General features: G+C 43.4%; 1 protein-coding gene across 1 annotated transcript in view; it reads right to left on the reverse strand.

Annotated features, from left to right (window-relative positions):
* LOC306927224 (ral guanine nucleotide dissociation stimulator-like 1) overlaps window positions 1-9909 on the reverse strand; it is a 74636-nt gene extending 64727 nt beyond the window's left edge. Inside the window, exons 1-2 of the mRNA XM_079506924.1 lie at window positions 9648-9909; window positions 4606-4712 (exon numbers count right to left, since the gene is read on the reverse strand). Coding sequence (XP_079363050.1) covers window positions 4606-4712; window positions 9648-9668 — 128 coding nt within the window. The 5' untranslated portion in view covers window positions 9669-9909. The remainder of the gene's footprint in view (window positions 1-4605; window positions 4713-9647) is intronic.
* Between the last annotated feature and the right edge of the window lie 2710 nt (window positions 9910-12619).

The raw sequence follows: 12619 nt of genomic DNA on the forward strand, positions 1-12619 counted from the left end.
TGAGCCACTGCCACTGAGTGTAGAACATTAAGAAAAAACACACTTGCGTGAAGTGAGGGGCGCTCTTATCATCATACATCATCATACATCACATTCCGTGCTCAGCAAATCAAATCATCACAAAAGTAATTCTGGCCAATCACTTTTGGCATCTTCACCTTTCTGCCCTCACTTTTATCTTCAATATGTACTTACTTACTACAATCAAATCATTGATCAGCAAATCACACGCCAATGTTTGTGTTCACACAAACACGGAAAGCTGGGCATAGGAAGGGCTATAGCGCCCGTCAAAAAACACAAAACATTAGAATTATGGACATAAGAGCTTTCTGCCCGACAGCGACACTATCCTCTTCTGTCTCTTTTTAGATGTGTGTGTGATGATGTGTGAACAGGAAGCGGTGCCTCCTCCGCGGTGCCCCCGGTGCCCTCATCACGTACTGACAGGCTCTGCTGCACCGGTGTCCTACCAGCACTTCTGTGAGGCCTTTGGGTTTCCCGCCGCAGGCCCTGCCGGGGCCTCCTCAGGGCGCTTTCTGCTGTTCTATGAGCTCCGCAGCTTCTCCGGAGTCCTGGTGCAGAGTGGACGAGCCACCGGCTGCCCTGTCCAGGGACACCACCCAGAGAACCTGCTGTTTGACTACCAACAAGGGTCAGTCGGTTATGCACTCGGGTCAAGATTGCAGTTAGTTAGTAGTAGCAGCAAGCAACCTAATCCAGGGCCGATCATTAATATTGTCGCAGTCGGGCAGAATCGTCTTATCTCCATATTCTACCTTTTTGTGTTTTTTAGCGAATTAACATGCTAACTTTCCAGGAAGAGAAAGGCTGTAGTAGTTTGTATTTGCAGGTTTATGAACTGGAGTGGCCACAGCCCACCAATAAGATGCAGAGTGGGTAGACGGAAGTGGGTAGAAGGTCCATCTCTTAATGAGCATTAGTGAGGACCAATTACTGTATATTAGGATATGGTTGGAAATGTGTGAAGTGGGCCTGCAGGAGGGCCTACTGTCTATGATGTTATCTTTCTATTACGTAAATCAATGGTTCTCAACCAGTGGGTCAGTAGTCGGGACCTCACAGATGACAGGGAAGTAACAATTTATGACCTCAAAAGAAAGAAAGAAAAGAGAAAAGACCATTAATGCATCAAAAGTAATTAACAAACTATAATATAAAAACTGGTCAAACATTGTCCAAATTGTCAAATTATAGCTTAGTTAGCTCACAACGCAGCGGTGTGAGCTTGTAAATCGTCTATTTTCACAATATTTATCTATGGAACCAAGTCAAACAAAATGTAATGCCTCAACCCCTACAATTCAGTGGGGGGGGGGGGGGGGGTCCCCCAATTCAAATATGATTTTTTTATTTGGTGCCTCAGCTATCTGTGGACTCTGCTGGAGGTCTGCGATGACATCAGCTCCATCCTGCTCTACAGTAACTACAGCCCGTGCCAGGAAGCGGGCAGGGAGTGTGCCCGCTCTATGGTGCACTTCGTCCAGACTCACCCCTGGGTACGACTGGACCTGCTCTTCTCCCGACTGTACCACACCCAACCCAGCCAGCCACAGCACCAGGTTAGCCTGTTTCTGTTTGACCTTTTTGGGAGGGGATCACTGTTGCCAGATTTCGTGAGAGAAATAAGCAACCAGGTCTATGAAAACAAGCCCGAAAGAAAGCGATGAGGCTACGTGAGCACTTTAAACCTATATACATTACACTGTAGCTATTTGAGGCCTCACAACACATTTGCAGCGCTTTCTGAGCTTTATAGATCTGCTATTTTCAAAAAGATCTTGAAAAGAAAAAGTTACAGTAAATATTTGGATTATATTTGAAGAAAGAAATTCAGATAAGGGCAAAGGCGTCTGGCGTAAGGGAGTCCTTGATGTACAAATGTTTGAAGACTAGTTTAAACTTAAAATCACACCCGTGTGAAGTGAGTGGTGCAACTCCGTGTGGGGGTTACCGGGGGGGGGGGGGGGGGGGTGGGGAGTTCCAGACCCACAGGAACGCACCCAGGGTGCCGGGCCGGTTCCTGCCGCCCCACGTCCGAAACGGTTGAGAAATGACAGAGTTAAACAACCATGCTGTTTTCGTGCTCATACCCAGCCAGCCACCCACACACATAACTCCGTAAGGGAGTGGTTGCACCACTCAAAAAATGGGAAGCTACACTTTAAAAACAAGCCCAAAAAACTGCAACCCGCAACTAGGCTACCAATATTTTCAAGCTACTTTACAGAAAAACAAGCCCAAAGTCGCTTATAATAAGCAGACCAGGCAACAGTGGTGGGGTTGGTTCAGGACTTAATCGCCTTAACTTCAAATGGATCATGGCAAATATAATGTTATCATGATGTTATAAGTAATGTTTTCATGAGCCTGCCACACCACCCGAGTCGCTCAATATCTCGTTTCAATTCTGGTGGAAAACATTTATGACGCAGGGTTGCCTGTCCTTTCCATCTCTCTCTCTGCTGTGTTGTTTAATGAGCCAGAAATAATCTTCATAAAACATTCACAAACCCTAGGAGGTGGATATGTGCTGCGTTCAGCAGCTTGCATTAAAGTGATTGATTAATCCATTGGTTCTCAAAGTGGGGTCCGGAGACCCCCAGGGGTCCTGGAGGGGAGGTTACAGCAGGTCCCAAGCAAAGGTAGTAACATTAGAATAATTTTAAACACTTCCATCCAATCCATTTATTCGTTGGCTATTCAAAAACAGCAGATCTACTATTTTTGAAAATATTTAGAAATATCTCAAGAATGTTCATATATATGTGAATTCACGCGACCAGGATGGTTTACCAGCCTATGGGTCCGCAGCCAAACACATAATTTGGGGAGTCCTTGATTTGAGAAAATTTGAGAACCACTGGATTATGAATCCACTCATCGATTCATTCCTCAGGAGAACTGCGCGGGGCTCCGGAGCCTGGCGTCCCTGTGGCCTCGGCTGTCCCTGAGCCCCATCTCGGGGGCCGTGTGGTGTCACCTGCTCCAAGCCTTCGTCCGAGGCGCCCCCTCCTCCTCCTCGCTCTTACAGCACTCCCTGTCACCCGGGAGGGTCAAGGCTGACAGACGGAACGCCGTTCTCACTTCGGCCATCACAGGAATGGGACCCGCGTTTTTGGATCTGCCACCGAGGGCCCACCACACACGGCCAGGTCTGGCCTGGTCACAATTATTACAATTATAACGCCTAATCACACTTTTCCATGTTGAAAAATTTTCATACATTTTCAAACTTCACGACGTGCTGTAAGCTTGTAGATCAGCTATTTCAGCGATTGTTTTGAAAATTATTATATGTCAGTACTTTCTTTGTATATCAATCTGCCCTGTGCAATTTGTGATTATGAAGCCTAAATTTAAAAAAAAAACTGTTCCAAATATGTTCAATGCCAAAAAACACAATTAATCGTTAATCGAGAATATTTGTGTGAACAATTCATTGTCAACTTCCATCTGTAATCGTGACAGCCCTGCCAGGAAGGCCGTCACGGCCTCGACATCCACCCACCACCCGTCCTCCTCTCCCGGCCCGCAGCCAGCTAGAAGCAGCAGCCACGTCCACAGACCTGTCTAACGGCCCAGCCCCATGTCATCCTGTTAATGTAGTCAGACACGTACGGATGCCCTCGCCTCGTCGCACGACTCACACCGCCGTCTCCCCCCTGAGCTCTCTGCTGCAGCATCATGGTGGTGGCACTGTGGAGGTGGTGCAGGTGACACAGAGAGGAGGGGTGCCAAATGTCATCCTGTCACGGCATAGACACTCCGAGAGGGGCCACAAATCCAGAAGACGCAAATAGTGTGTACTGCAGCCAGGATGGGAAGTACTGCTCAACTGAAATTAGTCTTTCGTAATGTTTTCTTAACCCATTGAGACCTGAGGCCGATTCTGAAAATGCCTTCCGAACCAGTAGTTCTCACACTTTCGAAATTTTCGAGAATTTCAAAAATAGCAGGTGTACAAGCTCGCAGTGAGCTTGTAAACGCATAAATCAAAAATGACACAAATGCTTTTCCGGTTTTAATGTGTTTGATGTTCTGATTAATCTCCATAGTTGTTTGAGTAAGGATACTACAGTATATGATTCCTTATAAACATGCTACAAAGATATCAGACTATGTTGTGATTTATGGGATGACAGCGTTAAAGAGTACACAGAGACAGACAGAGAGCAGACTCAGGCTATGAATACTGTACATGGTTGTGTTGCACACACACACACACACACACACACACACACACACACACACACACACACACACACACACACATACACACACACACACACACACACACACACACAATATAGTACATACATGCAGGTGAAAAATGTCGACTTGCAGCATATATCACCAACTCGCAATACTAATAATATTCATAAAGCCGCTCACGCTCAAGCTATATCAATATTTCACCCTGACAGCCCAATTACAAAAACAGAGAATGGCATCACCGGGACAAATGTGCAAAGCTTTGGTCCTCAAGCCAGCATAATGTAACAATCAATATGCATACAGGTTTATATCACAAGTATGAGTGACATTGCCTTGCTTATTGTGTCTGTGTAATGTTTCTCTTACCTGAGTGAGTAGACAGAAGACCTCCATACACTACACCAGCATACAGCTCTGTACTGTAGCCCACTGCAGAGGAAGGAGAGGAGAGAGAGAGAGAGAGGTAGAGAGAGCTGAGGGAGAGAGCGCAGAGGGAAGCAAAAGCGAGGGAGAGATGTGTGTGTGTGTGTGTGTGTGTGTGAGAGAGAGAGAGCAAGCGAGAGAGAGAAAGAGGGAGAGAGAGGGAGGGAGAGAGTTGAATCACTGCCAAGTCCACACTGTAGTGTAGTCAGTTACAGCGCCGTTCACTCTGCACATTCTTCATTGTTCCAGTCTTCTCCTCCTGAGGGTCAGTCGATTGTAACTCACCACCAGTGGTCCGACACTCTGATCTACAGTCCATCTCTAGCCCCTGGCCTGGCCCACTGGCAGCTGTGAGTTAGGGAAAGGCCCACTCTTCTGTGTCTGCTCTGTCATGGATGGCACACACATCACTCACTGTAGTTACATGCATGAATGCACCAAACACACTCATGCATAGCTGACACCCTGCTCTTATCATTTTAAATACAGACACTCTCACCTACTACTAGACAAGGTGGCATTGCGGCTGCTAATCTCCTCTCAGCATCCTCTGTTGAAGTCTGAGCCAGTGTGTGTCAATGTCAGTGTGTGTGTGTATGTGTGTGAGAGAGAGAGAGAGAGAGAGAGAGCACGTGTACAGTATGCACATGCTGCTTGCTGCAGCTCCATGTTTGCACACTTTTATGGCAGAAGGCCAAAGGCAAATTTATATTTCAAGCCAACATAATGGAAAGGTGCATGTTTTTTCCTTCAGTAGCCTATGTCACCACTGTCATCCAAGTAATTAAACCTTACCTTTTCTTTATCGAAAAAGGCATCGTCTCTTCTCTGCAGTCTGCATTCACAACAAGCTGCCAATACATAATTCACCTGCTGTTCCACGCATAGCCATACGATGGCAGCATAATCCCTCTCTCAATGCACTGTCCCCATGTCCAATGTCAAAGAGGGGACATCTGTGCCCACTATGAATATAGTGGATTTTATAGAGGCACTTAAGCCTGATTTATGCGCTGGTGTTGCATGCCGTAAATAGCAGATATAGACTACGTTACCCACTTCAACGAAAGAATGAGTCCATATCAGTGTGGTTTGATTTTAGAATCATCACAGAACTGCAACAGTTCTGCAAAGTATTGGCGTCCTTGTTGACTGACAGACAAATATTATAACTGGACATAAACAGAATAATACATAAACCAAAATACAATCACACACACAAATTAGTTTTAAACAAAATAACAAACATATATGACTCCAATAGTTCTCTTGGTTCTAAAATAGTATACTGTATATACTATTACAGTGTAGTGTATTGAAATCATGAATGAATCATACATTAATTCACAAAACAGAGTCACACACAGTGGCACTGGGGCCTCTGCGGCATGGTCTGCAGGCAGAATGGTGAAATCACTCAATTATGGGCGTGTTCGGAAATGAGCACCGGGAATGTGCTCAGTTGTTTTAGTGCACTACGTCATAGAGCGTACCGAGTGTGGCATATTTACAAATGAGTCTGACCAGTTAAAACAACAGACCTTCCTGTAACATTGAAAGGTAACTTATAACATTAGCCTGGTCTGCTGTTGGTCTACGCGTTGATGCGTGTGTAATAATAAAGTTCAAAGGACGGATTTCTCATTCGGGGAGCACTCAAGACAACACAGTGAAGCACGCACAGTCGCACACTGGACAACCCCAACTTCTGAGTAGGGTCAGTCAGTGTGGGCACTCAGCACACCTGGGGCGCAGCGCACTAGAGTTTCGACGCGCCGAGTGCACTGAAAAAAAGAATGACAAGAGGGAACACCAGTGTGCTCAGTGCAAATTTCCGAAGGCACCCTAAATCTGCCAGAAATATGCAGTCATAATGTTAGCTTTAGCTGCTGAGCTCAGCTGCTATAGGCTAAACTGCTAAGCGGGACATTACACCAAACATTGTGGACACACAACTTTTCCACTATCAAAATGGTATATCCTGGCTATATAGGCCTACTACTTCATGTGTCTAAGTTACCCGTAACCCACTTTCAGATATCTCACCTGCAACAACACAGTTAAACACATAAACGATGTATTAATGTTGCGTTCACATGGGACAGATTAAACGATGCAGTCTACCATTCATTGTCAATGGAAGCCAGCAACATGACGTTGCAAAGGCACAACGATGCAATAGCTGCTCCAAATCAACTCACAACGCACAGCTTTGCATCATTTCATCTGCTCGTGTGAACGCACCATAAGACATGTTTCTGTCCAGCCTGCATCAGCATTCACAATACAGGATCCTCATTGAGTGACAGAATCCTGTATCACTCACTGGAGTGTAATGCCCCCTTGTGGCGCAGTGGAGCTAAAGCTCTGTATGTGTTGTCTTTGGCAGGCAAGGGACAGTGTCTATTTTAGTAGAAAAGACTAGCATTACATGAAACCATATGAGAAAATGAAATACACTTATGCATGACCTTTTATCTTTTTAACTATTTAACTTGAAATCCCACGAACCCTACTTGAGTAGGAATGAATTATAATGAAATAAACAACAAAATAATAGGGGGTGGCTTAGGCTATAATATATATATACAAGCTCACGAGTTACTATAACTGAGGCTTTGGAACAACTATTATATGCATATTGTGCGACGCATTCTAGGCTGCATGTCGCCTTTTTTGTCTAAACCACTGTTAGATCATGGCATACAAAAACAGACTCTTCTTCCGTTCCTAGTCCTTAATAGGACATCATGCTCTGTTCTGCCTTCCCATCCCTCCCAGTCTCCTTCCGTCTGCCCTTTACAAGATCATACTAGCACGCACGTATTTGAAGTACACACCCACACACTTTTTTCATGTCCTGGCTTCCACTATCATAGATATCTCCTATCAGAGTCAACAGACAGGAGCTGAGTAGAATTCCACACAGTTGAAGAAGGGTCAGACTCGGAACACACACACGCACGCGCACACACATGTGTTGGACATTTCATTTTTAACCACTTGGTTGAGTAGGGACTAGGGACTTCACTCAACACAGGGTTCTATTCTACTTTTGCTTTGACTGAAAACAGCAGACATAGGCTTTCCTTTGCCAGAGGCTGTCAGGTCACAGGTGTAAAGGGCCTTGCAAACGTGAAGCGAGGAACGCAGGCGTTGTTGCCTGGATCAACACAGGTCTCCTCCAGGTCTGTTGAAGAGGGGCGCAACAACACAAGCGTAAAAAAAAAGCTAAACAGAATCCAGGTCTGGTGAGTTGCGGGCGTGTGCACGTAACGAGCACGCGCGCAACAAATTCACAGGACCGTGCTCACATAAATACGCTTGCGTCGTCGCACTGCGACTAATCTGAGAAAAAACGCAGGTCTCATTGAAAATGAACTTATCGCTCCCCGTTTGCAAGGCCCTTTAAGCTTTTCTTTCCTTTTTTTAATCAAATGGAGCTTAGATAGACAGTTGGGCTAAGTATCCTTCCTCTCTGGAAGTCATGCAGTATACAGTCAGTGTCATTTTGCAAAACAAGTCCTAAAATGTTAAGATTCACATATTATAGCATAGTAGTGTAGTAGTATAGTAGTAAGGTTCCTGATGGGGTAGAAACCCCGCAGTAGGTTACTAGAGGTCCTGGTAGGCTCAAAACCAGCAGTAGACTACTAGAGGTCCGGGTAGGCTCAAAACCAGCAGTAAACTATAGAGGTCCTGATAGACTCAAAACCAGCAGTAGACTAGAGGACCAGAGGTCCTTGTATACTCAAAACCAGCAGTAGACTAGAGGACCAGAAGTACTTGTAGACTCAAAACCAGCAGTAGACTATAGAGGTTCTTGTAGACTCAAGGCCAGCAGTATGCTTAGCCGCAATTTGCAACTCTAGATTTTTTTATAATGGGATGAATCTAGAGTTGCAATACCCTCCATTGACTCCCCACTCATCATTTTGCGTTTGCGATCTGCTTGTCTTAAACGACGTTAAACTCACCAACATTGCAGCTGTAGTCCAAGCTTGAATTATTCTCTTTCAATCTGCAAAGCTTGTTTTTCATAAAAATCCCCCGTAGACATGTTATGAGCTACTTTCTGTCAAGAAATTCTGTGCAAGTGATTCTTTTTCTAAGTGCTGGAGTTTGGAAGCGCTCGTCGTAAGTCACTGAACGTCCCTGCATGCATCTGTTTCGCATTTGCACATAATGCAGGAGGCAGCAGCGCGACCCCTTAATAAAAACGAGCGCTTCCAAACTCCAACATTTCTTCTTCTTGACAGAAAGTAGCTCATAACATGTCTACGGGGGATTTTTATGAAAAACAAGCTTTGCAGATTGAAAGAGAATAATTCAAGCTTGGACTACAGCTGCAATGTTGGTGAGTTTAACGTCGTTTAAGACAAGCAGATCGCAAACGCAAAATGATGAGTGGGGAGTCAATGGAGGGTATTGCAACTCTAGATTCATGCCATTATAAAAAAATCTAGAGTTGCAAATTGCGGCTACAGTATGCTATCAGGAGGGACCACTGGACAACTAGTAGGTCTACTGCCGTTTTTCTATCATATCACTGATAGGATAGATAAGAAGCAGACAGTAGACCTACTATTAGTGGTCCAGTTGGAAGATTTCTTAAAAACTCAATCTGCTATCTGTACCTACCAAAAAAAAATAGCATGCTGTGAGGATCATCATCAATTTGTTCAACAACTAGTCTGACTTACAGTTTGTGACACAAACGTCACAGGCTAATTTGTGGTCAGCCTGGCCGCTAAACCCAATATGCTAATTTGATCCAATCCAACATTGGATCCTTTATTGATTCAGACTGAGTCTGACAAGACTGAAGATGTGACAAAATGACACATTCTAATTTCTTCAACTCAAGTAAATGACAAATAAATATGTGCTATAGTGCTAGTCATGTGTGTTATCAACACACACACACACGCACGCACGCACACGCGCGCGCGCACACACACACACACACACACACACACACACACCTCTTGACTTGGTTGGTCCATTTGGTTTTCTTCCAATTGGTATGAATTCCGTAGATGTTGTGGTCTATGGAGCTGCTGCACGGAGTGCACGCTACGGCTAGCCTAGCTCTGGTCCATAGCCTTCTACTGCTTCAGTAGAAGGCTATGGACCAGAGCTACGGCTAGCCCACGTTCCGAAATGGACAGACACATTTAAATCCTACTTATGTGGGATCACTAGTAATTACTAAACAGTAGGCTAATAATTCTCTTCTCGGTTCAGTCTTCTCAGCTGTTGTGTGTGACTGACGGTCATCTGACGGTCTGCAAATCAGTTGAACAGTACCGCTCTGTGCATTATGGGAAAATGATAGTGTCGCATTTTAAAAACAAACGTCACGTCGGTAGCCTACAGATCAGATCTACAAACTCACAGCGGGCTGCAGGTGTGACGCACTGTGAGCTTGTATGTCTGTTCTCCCTCTCGTCCGGTCTCGTAGGGTCTCGCGAAATGTCGGTTTCTGATTTGACTGACCAATCAGAGCGGGGCTGCGCGCCGGAGAGCGTCGAGAGCGTCGCTTGTCGAATGGCAACGCGAGTTCATATTCAAATGAGCCAACCGGACAGCAGGTGTCTGAGATGACGTTAATATAATGTTCAAACTATCTTCATTCCCTTCACTCACTGACCTTCTAACTGAGCAGACGTGTGTTGAGACTTTCTTCAAGTTCTGACACAAGCACAAAGAGACAGTTTGTTAACTTCTTCAAGTTCGACTTCACATCAACACTACTACACAATGTTACCTGAGGACATGGAGATGGTATGTTAACATTTCATAATATAATATCATGTACTGTAAACGTGTAATGTTATTTTTTTTAGAGAACGGGTAGTTTAGACTGTTTAATTTGAAACGTTAGTTGTGTTGTAGCATGTTTTCTTTTGATGTGTTTGTTTAGGATTCATTGTTTTGAGTGAGTTAAAGTTTGCACTTGCTGTGCCTGCATGTGGATATACTAGTCCGTGTATTTTTCGGCCATTTGAATTATGTATATTTGATAATGAAATTTGGAAAATGGTCCGTTTCTAAATGCATAGGCCTACATGGTAAATTATAATAATGGATGGAGCCGCACACCAAACGAATTCTTTATTTGTCTGACAATAACGTTTGACGGTTGAAGTCTCAGCCCAGCAGCACCCACCTGTCGATGTGCTTATTCTACGAATCTCTCAAATTATAATAATGGGACATGGCTGGGAGTCGTTGTACTGCAAACAAGTTGCTCTACTCGGTGTTAATTTAACTCTGACAAATGTAGCCAAATGGACCGTCAAATAGTATGTACCCAAATGTAAACAGTTTGCTGACTTTACACCCGGCCACTATATATATGTTACCGTTAAAATCAAATGAGCCAACCGGACAGCAGGTGTCTGAGATGACGTTAATATAATGTTCAAACTATCTTCATTCCCTTCACTCACTGACCTTCTAACTGAGCAGACGTGTGTTGAGACTTTCTTCAAGTTCTGACACAAGCACAAAGAGACAGTTTGTTAACTTCTTCAAGTTCGACTTCACATCAACACTACTACACAATGTTACCTGAGGACATGGAGATGGTATGTTAACATTTCATAATATAATATCATGTACTGTAAACGTGTAATGTTATTGTTTTTAGAGAACGGGTAGTTTAGACTGTTTAATTTGAAACGTTAGTTGTGTTGTAGCATGTTTTCTTTTGATGTGTTTGTTTAGGATTCATTGTTTTGAGTGAGTTAAAGTTTGCACTTGCTGTGCCTGCATGTGGATATACTAGTCCGTGTATTTTTCGGCCATTTGAATTATGTATATTTGATAATGAAATTTGGAAAATGGTCCGTTTCTAAATGCATAGGCCTACATGGTAAATTATAATAATGGATGGAGCCGCACACCAAACGAATTCTTTATTTGTCTGACAATAACGTTTGACGGTTGAAGTCTCAGCCCAGCAGCACCCACCTGTCGATGTGCTTATTCTACGAATCTCTCAAATTATAATAATGGGACATGGCTGGGAGTCGTTGTACTGCAAACAAGTTGCTCTACTCGGTGTTAATTTAACTCAAATGGACCGTGTCAAATAGTATGTACCCAAATGTAAACAGTTTGCTGACTTTACACCCGGCCACTATATATATGTTACCGTTAAAATCAGTTTGTCTGTAATTGTGAAATAGTTAAAAACCGTGTTGCCTGTAGAATTGAAGTGATTGACCAGTGATATGGTTCATATCACTGGTGGTCAATGATATGAACCATATCACTGGGAAGTGTACACACATACCATATCACATAGTACTGTATGCGTGTACACTTACCACCAGTAACCTCCAATTTAAACAATTACGTTTATTTAGTTTAATTGATGTTACAAATCACTGCATTTTCAGATTGATAAAGACTACTTCAAGAACAGGAGGCAGTGTAAAGTCATCAAGGCTCGGCGTCCGAGGCTATCAAGGCTCTAAACAACCGCAAGAGGAAGGTGAGTTGGCAAAACATTCATATACTAAGTTCACATTAAGTGACGTTGCTAGTTACATTGTACACAAATTATGTATTCCAACAATGTGTAAATCAGAAAATGTTCTAATTTGTTATTCATTTTAAAGTACAACTCAAAATTAAATTGCGAAATATTATCCTTATTTTTTTCATTTTAGTTTCATTGAGGAGGGAGCTTACCAAATATACAATACAATTTTAACTTCCCACTCCCCCCCAAAACATTATGTGATGGACATGAGTATCATAGTTGTGTATTGTATCTTGTATCGGCACAAGTCTTATGTACATATTGGTAAGCTCCCTCCTTGATGAAATTAAAATAAATAAAAACAAGGATACAATATTGTGATTAAATGTTTAGTTGTAGTTGAATAAATGAATAATTATTTTTGAACATTTCGTGACTTATATTGTTTGAATATGTAATATG

This window comes from Electrona antarctica (assembly GCF_951216825.1).
Source record: "Electrona antarctica genome assembly, chromosome: 7".
Lineage (NCBI taxonomy): Eukaryota > Metazoa > Chordata > Actinopteri > Myctophiformes > Myctophidae > Electrona > Electrona antarctica.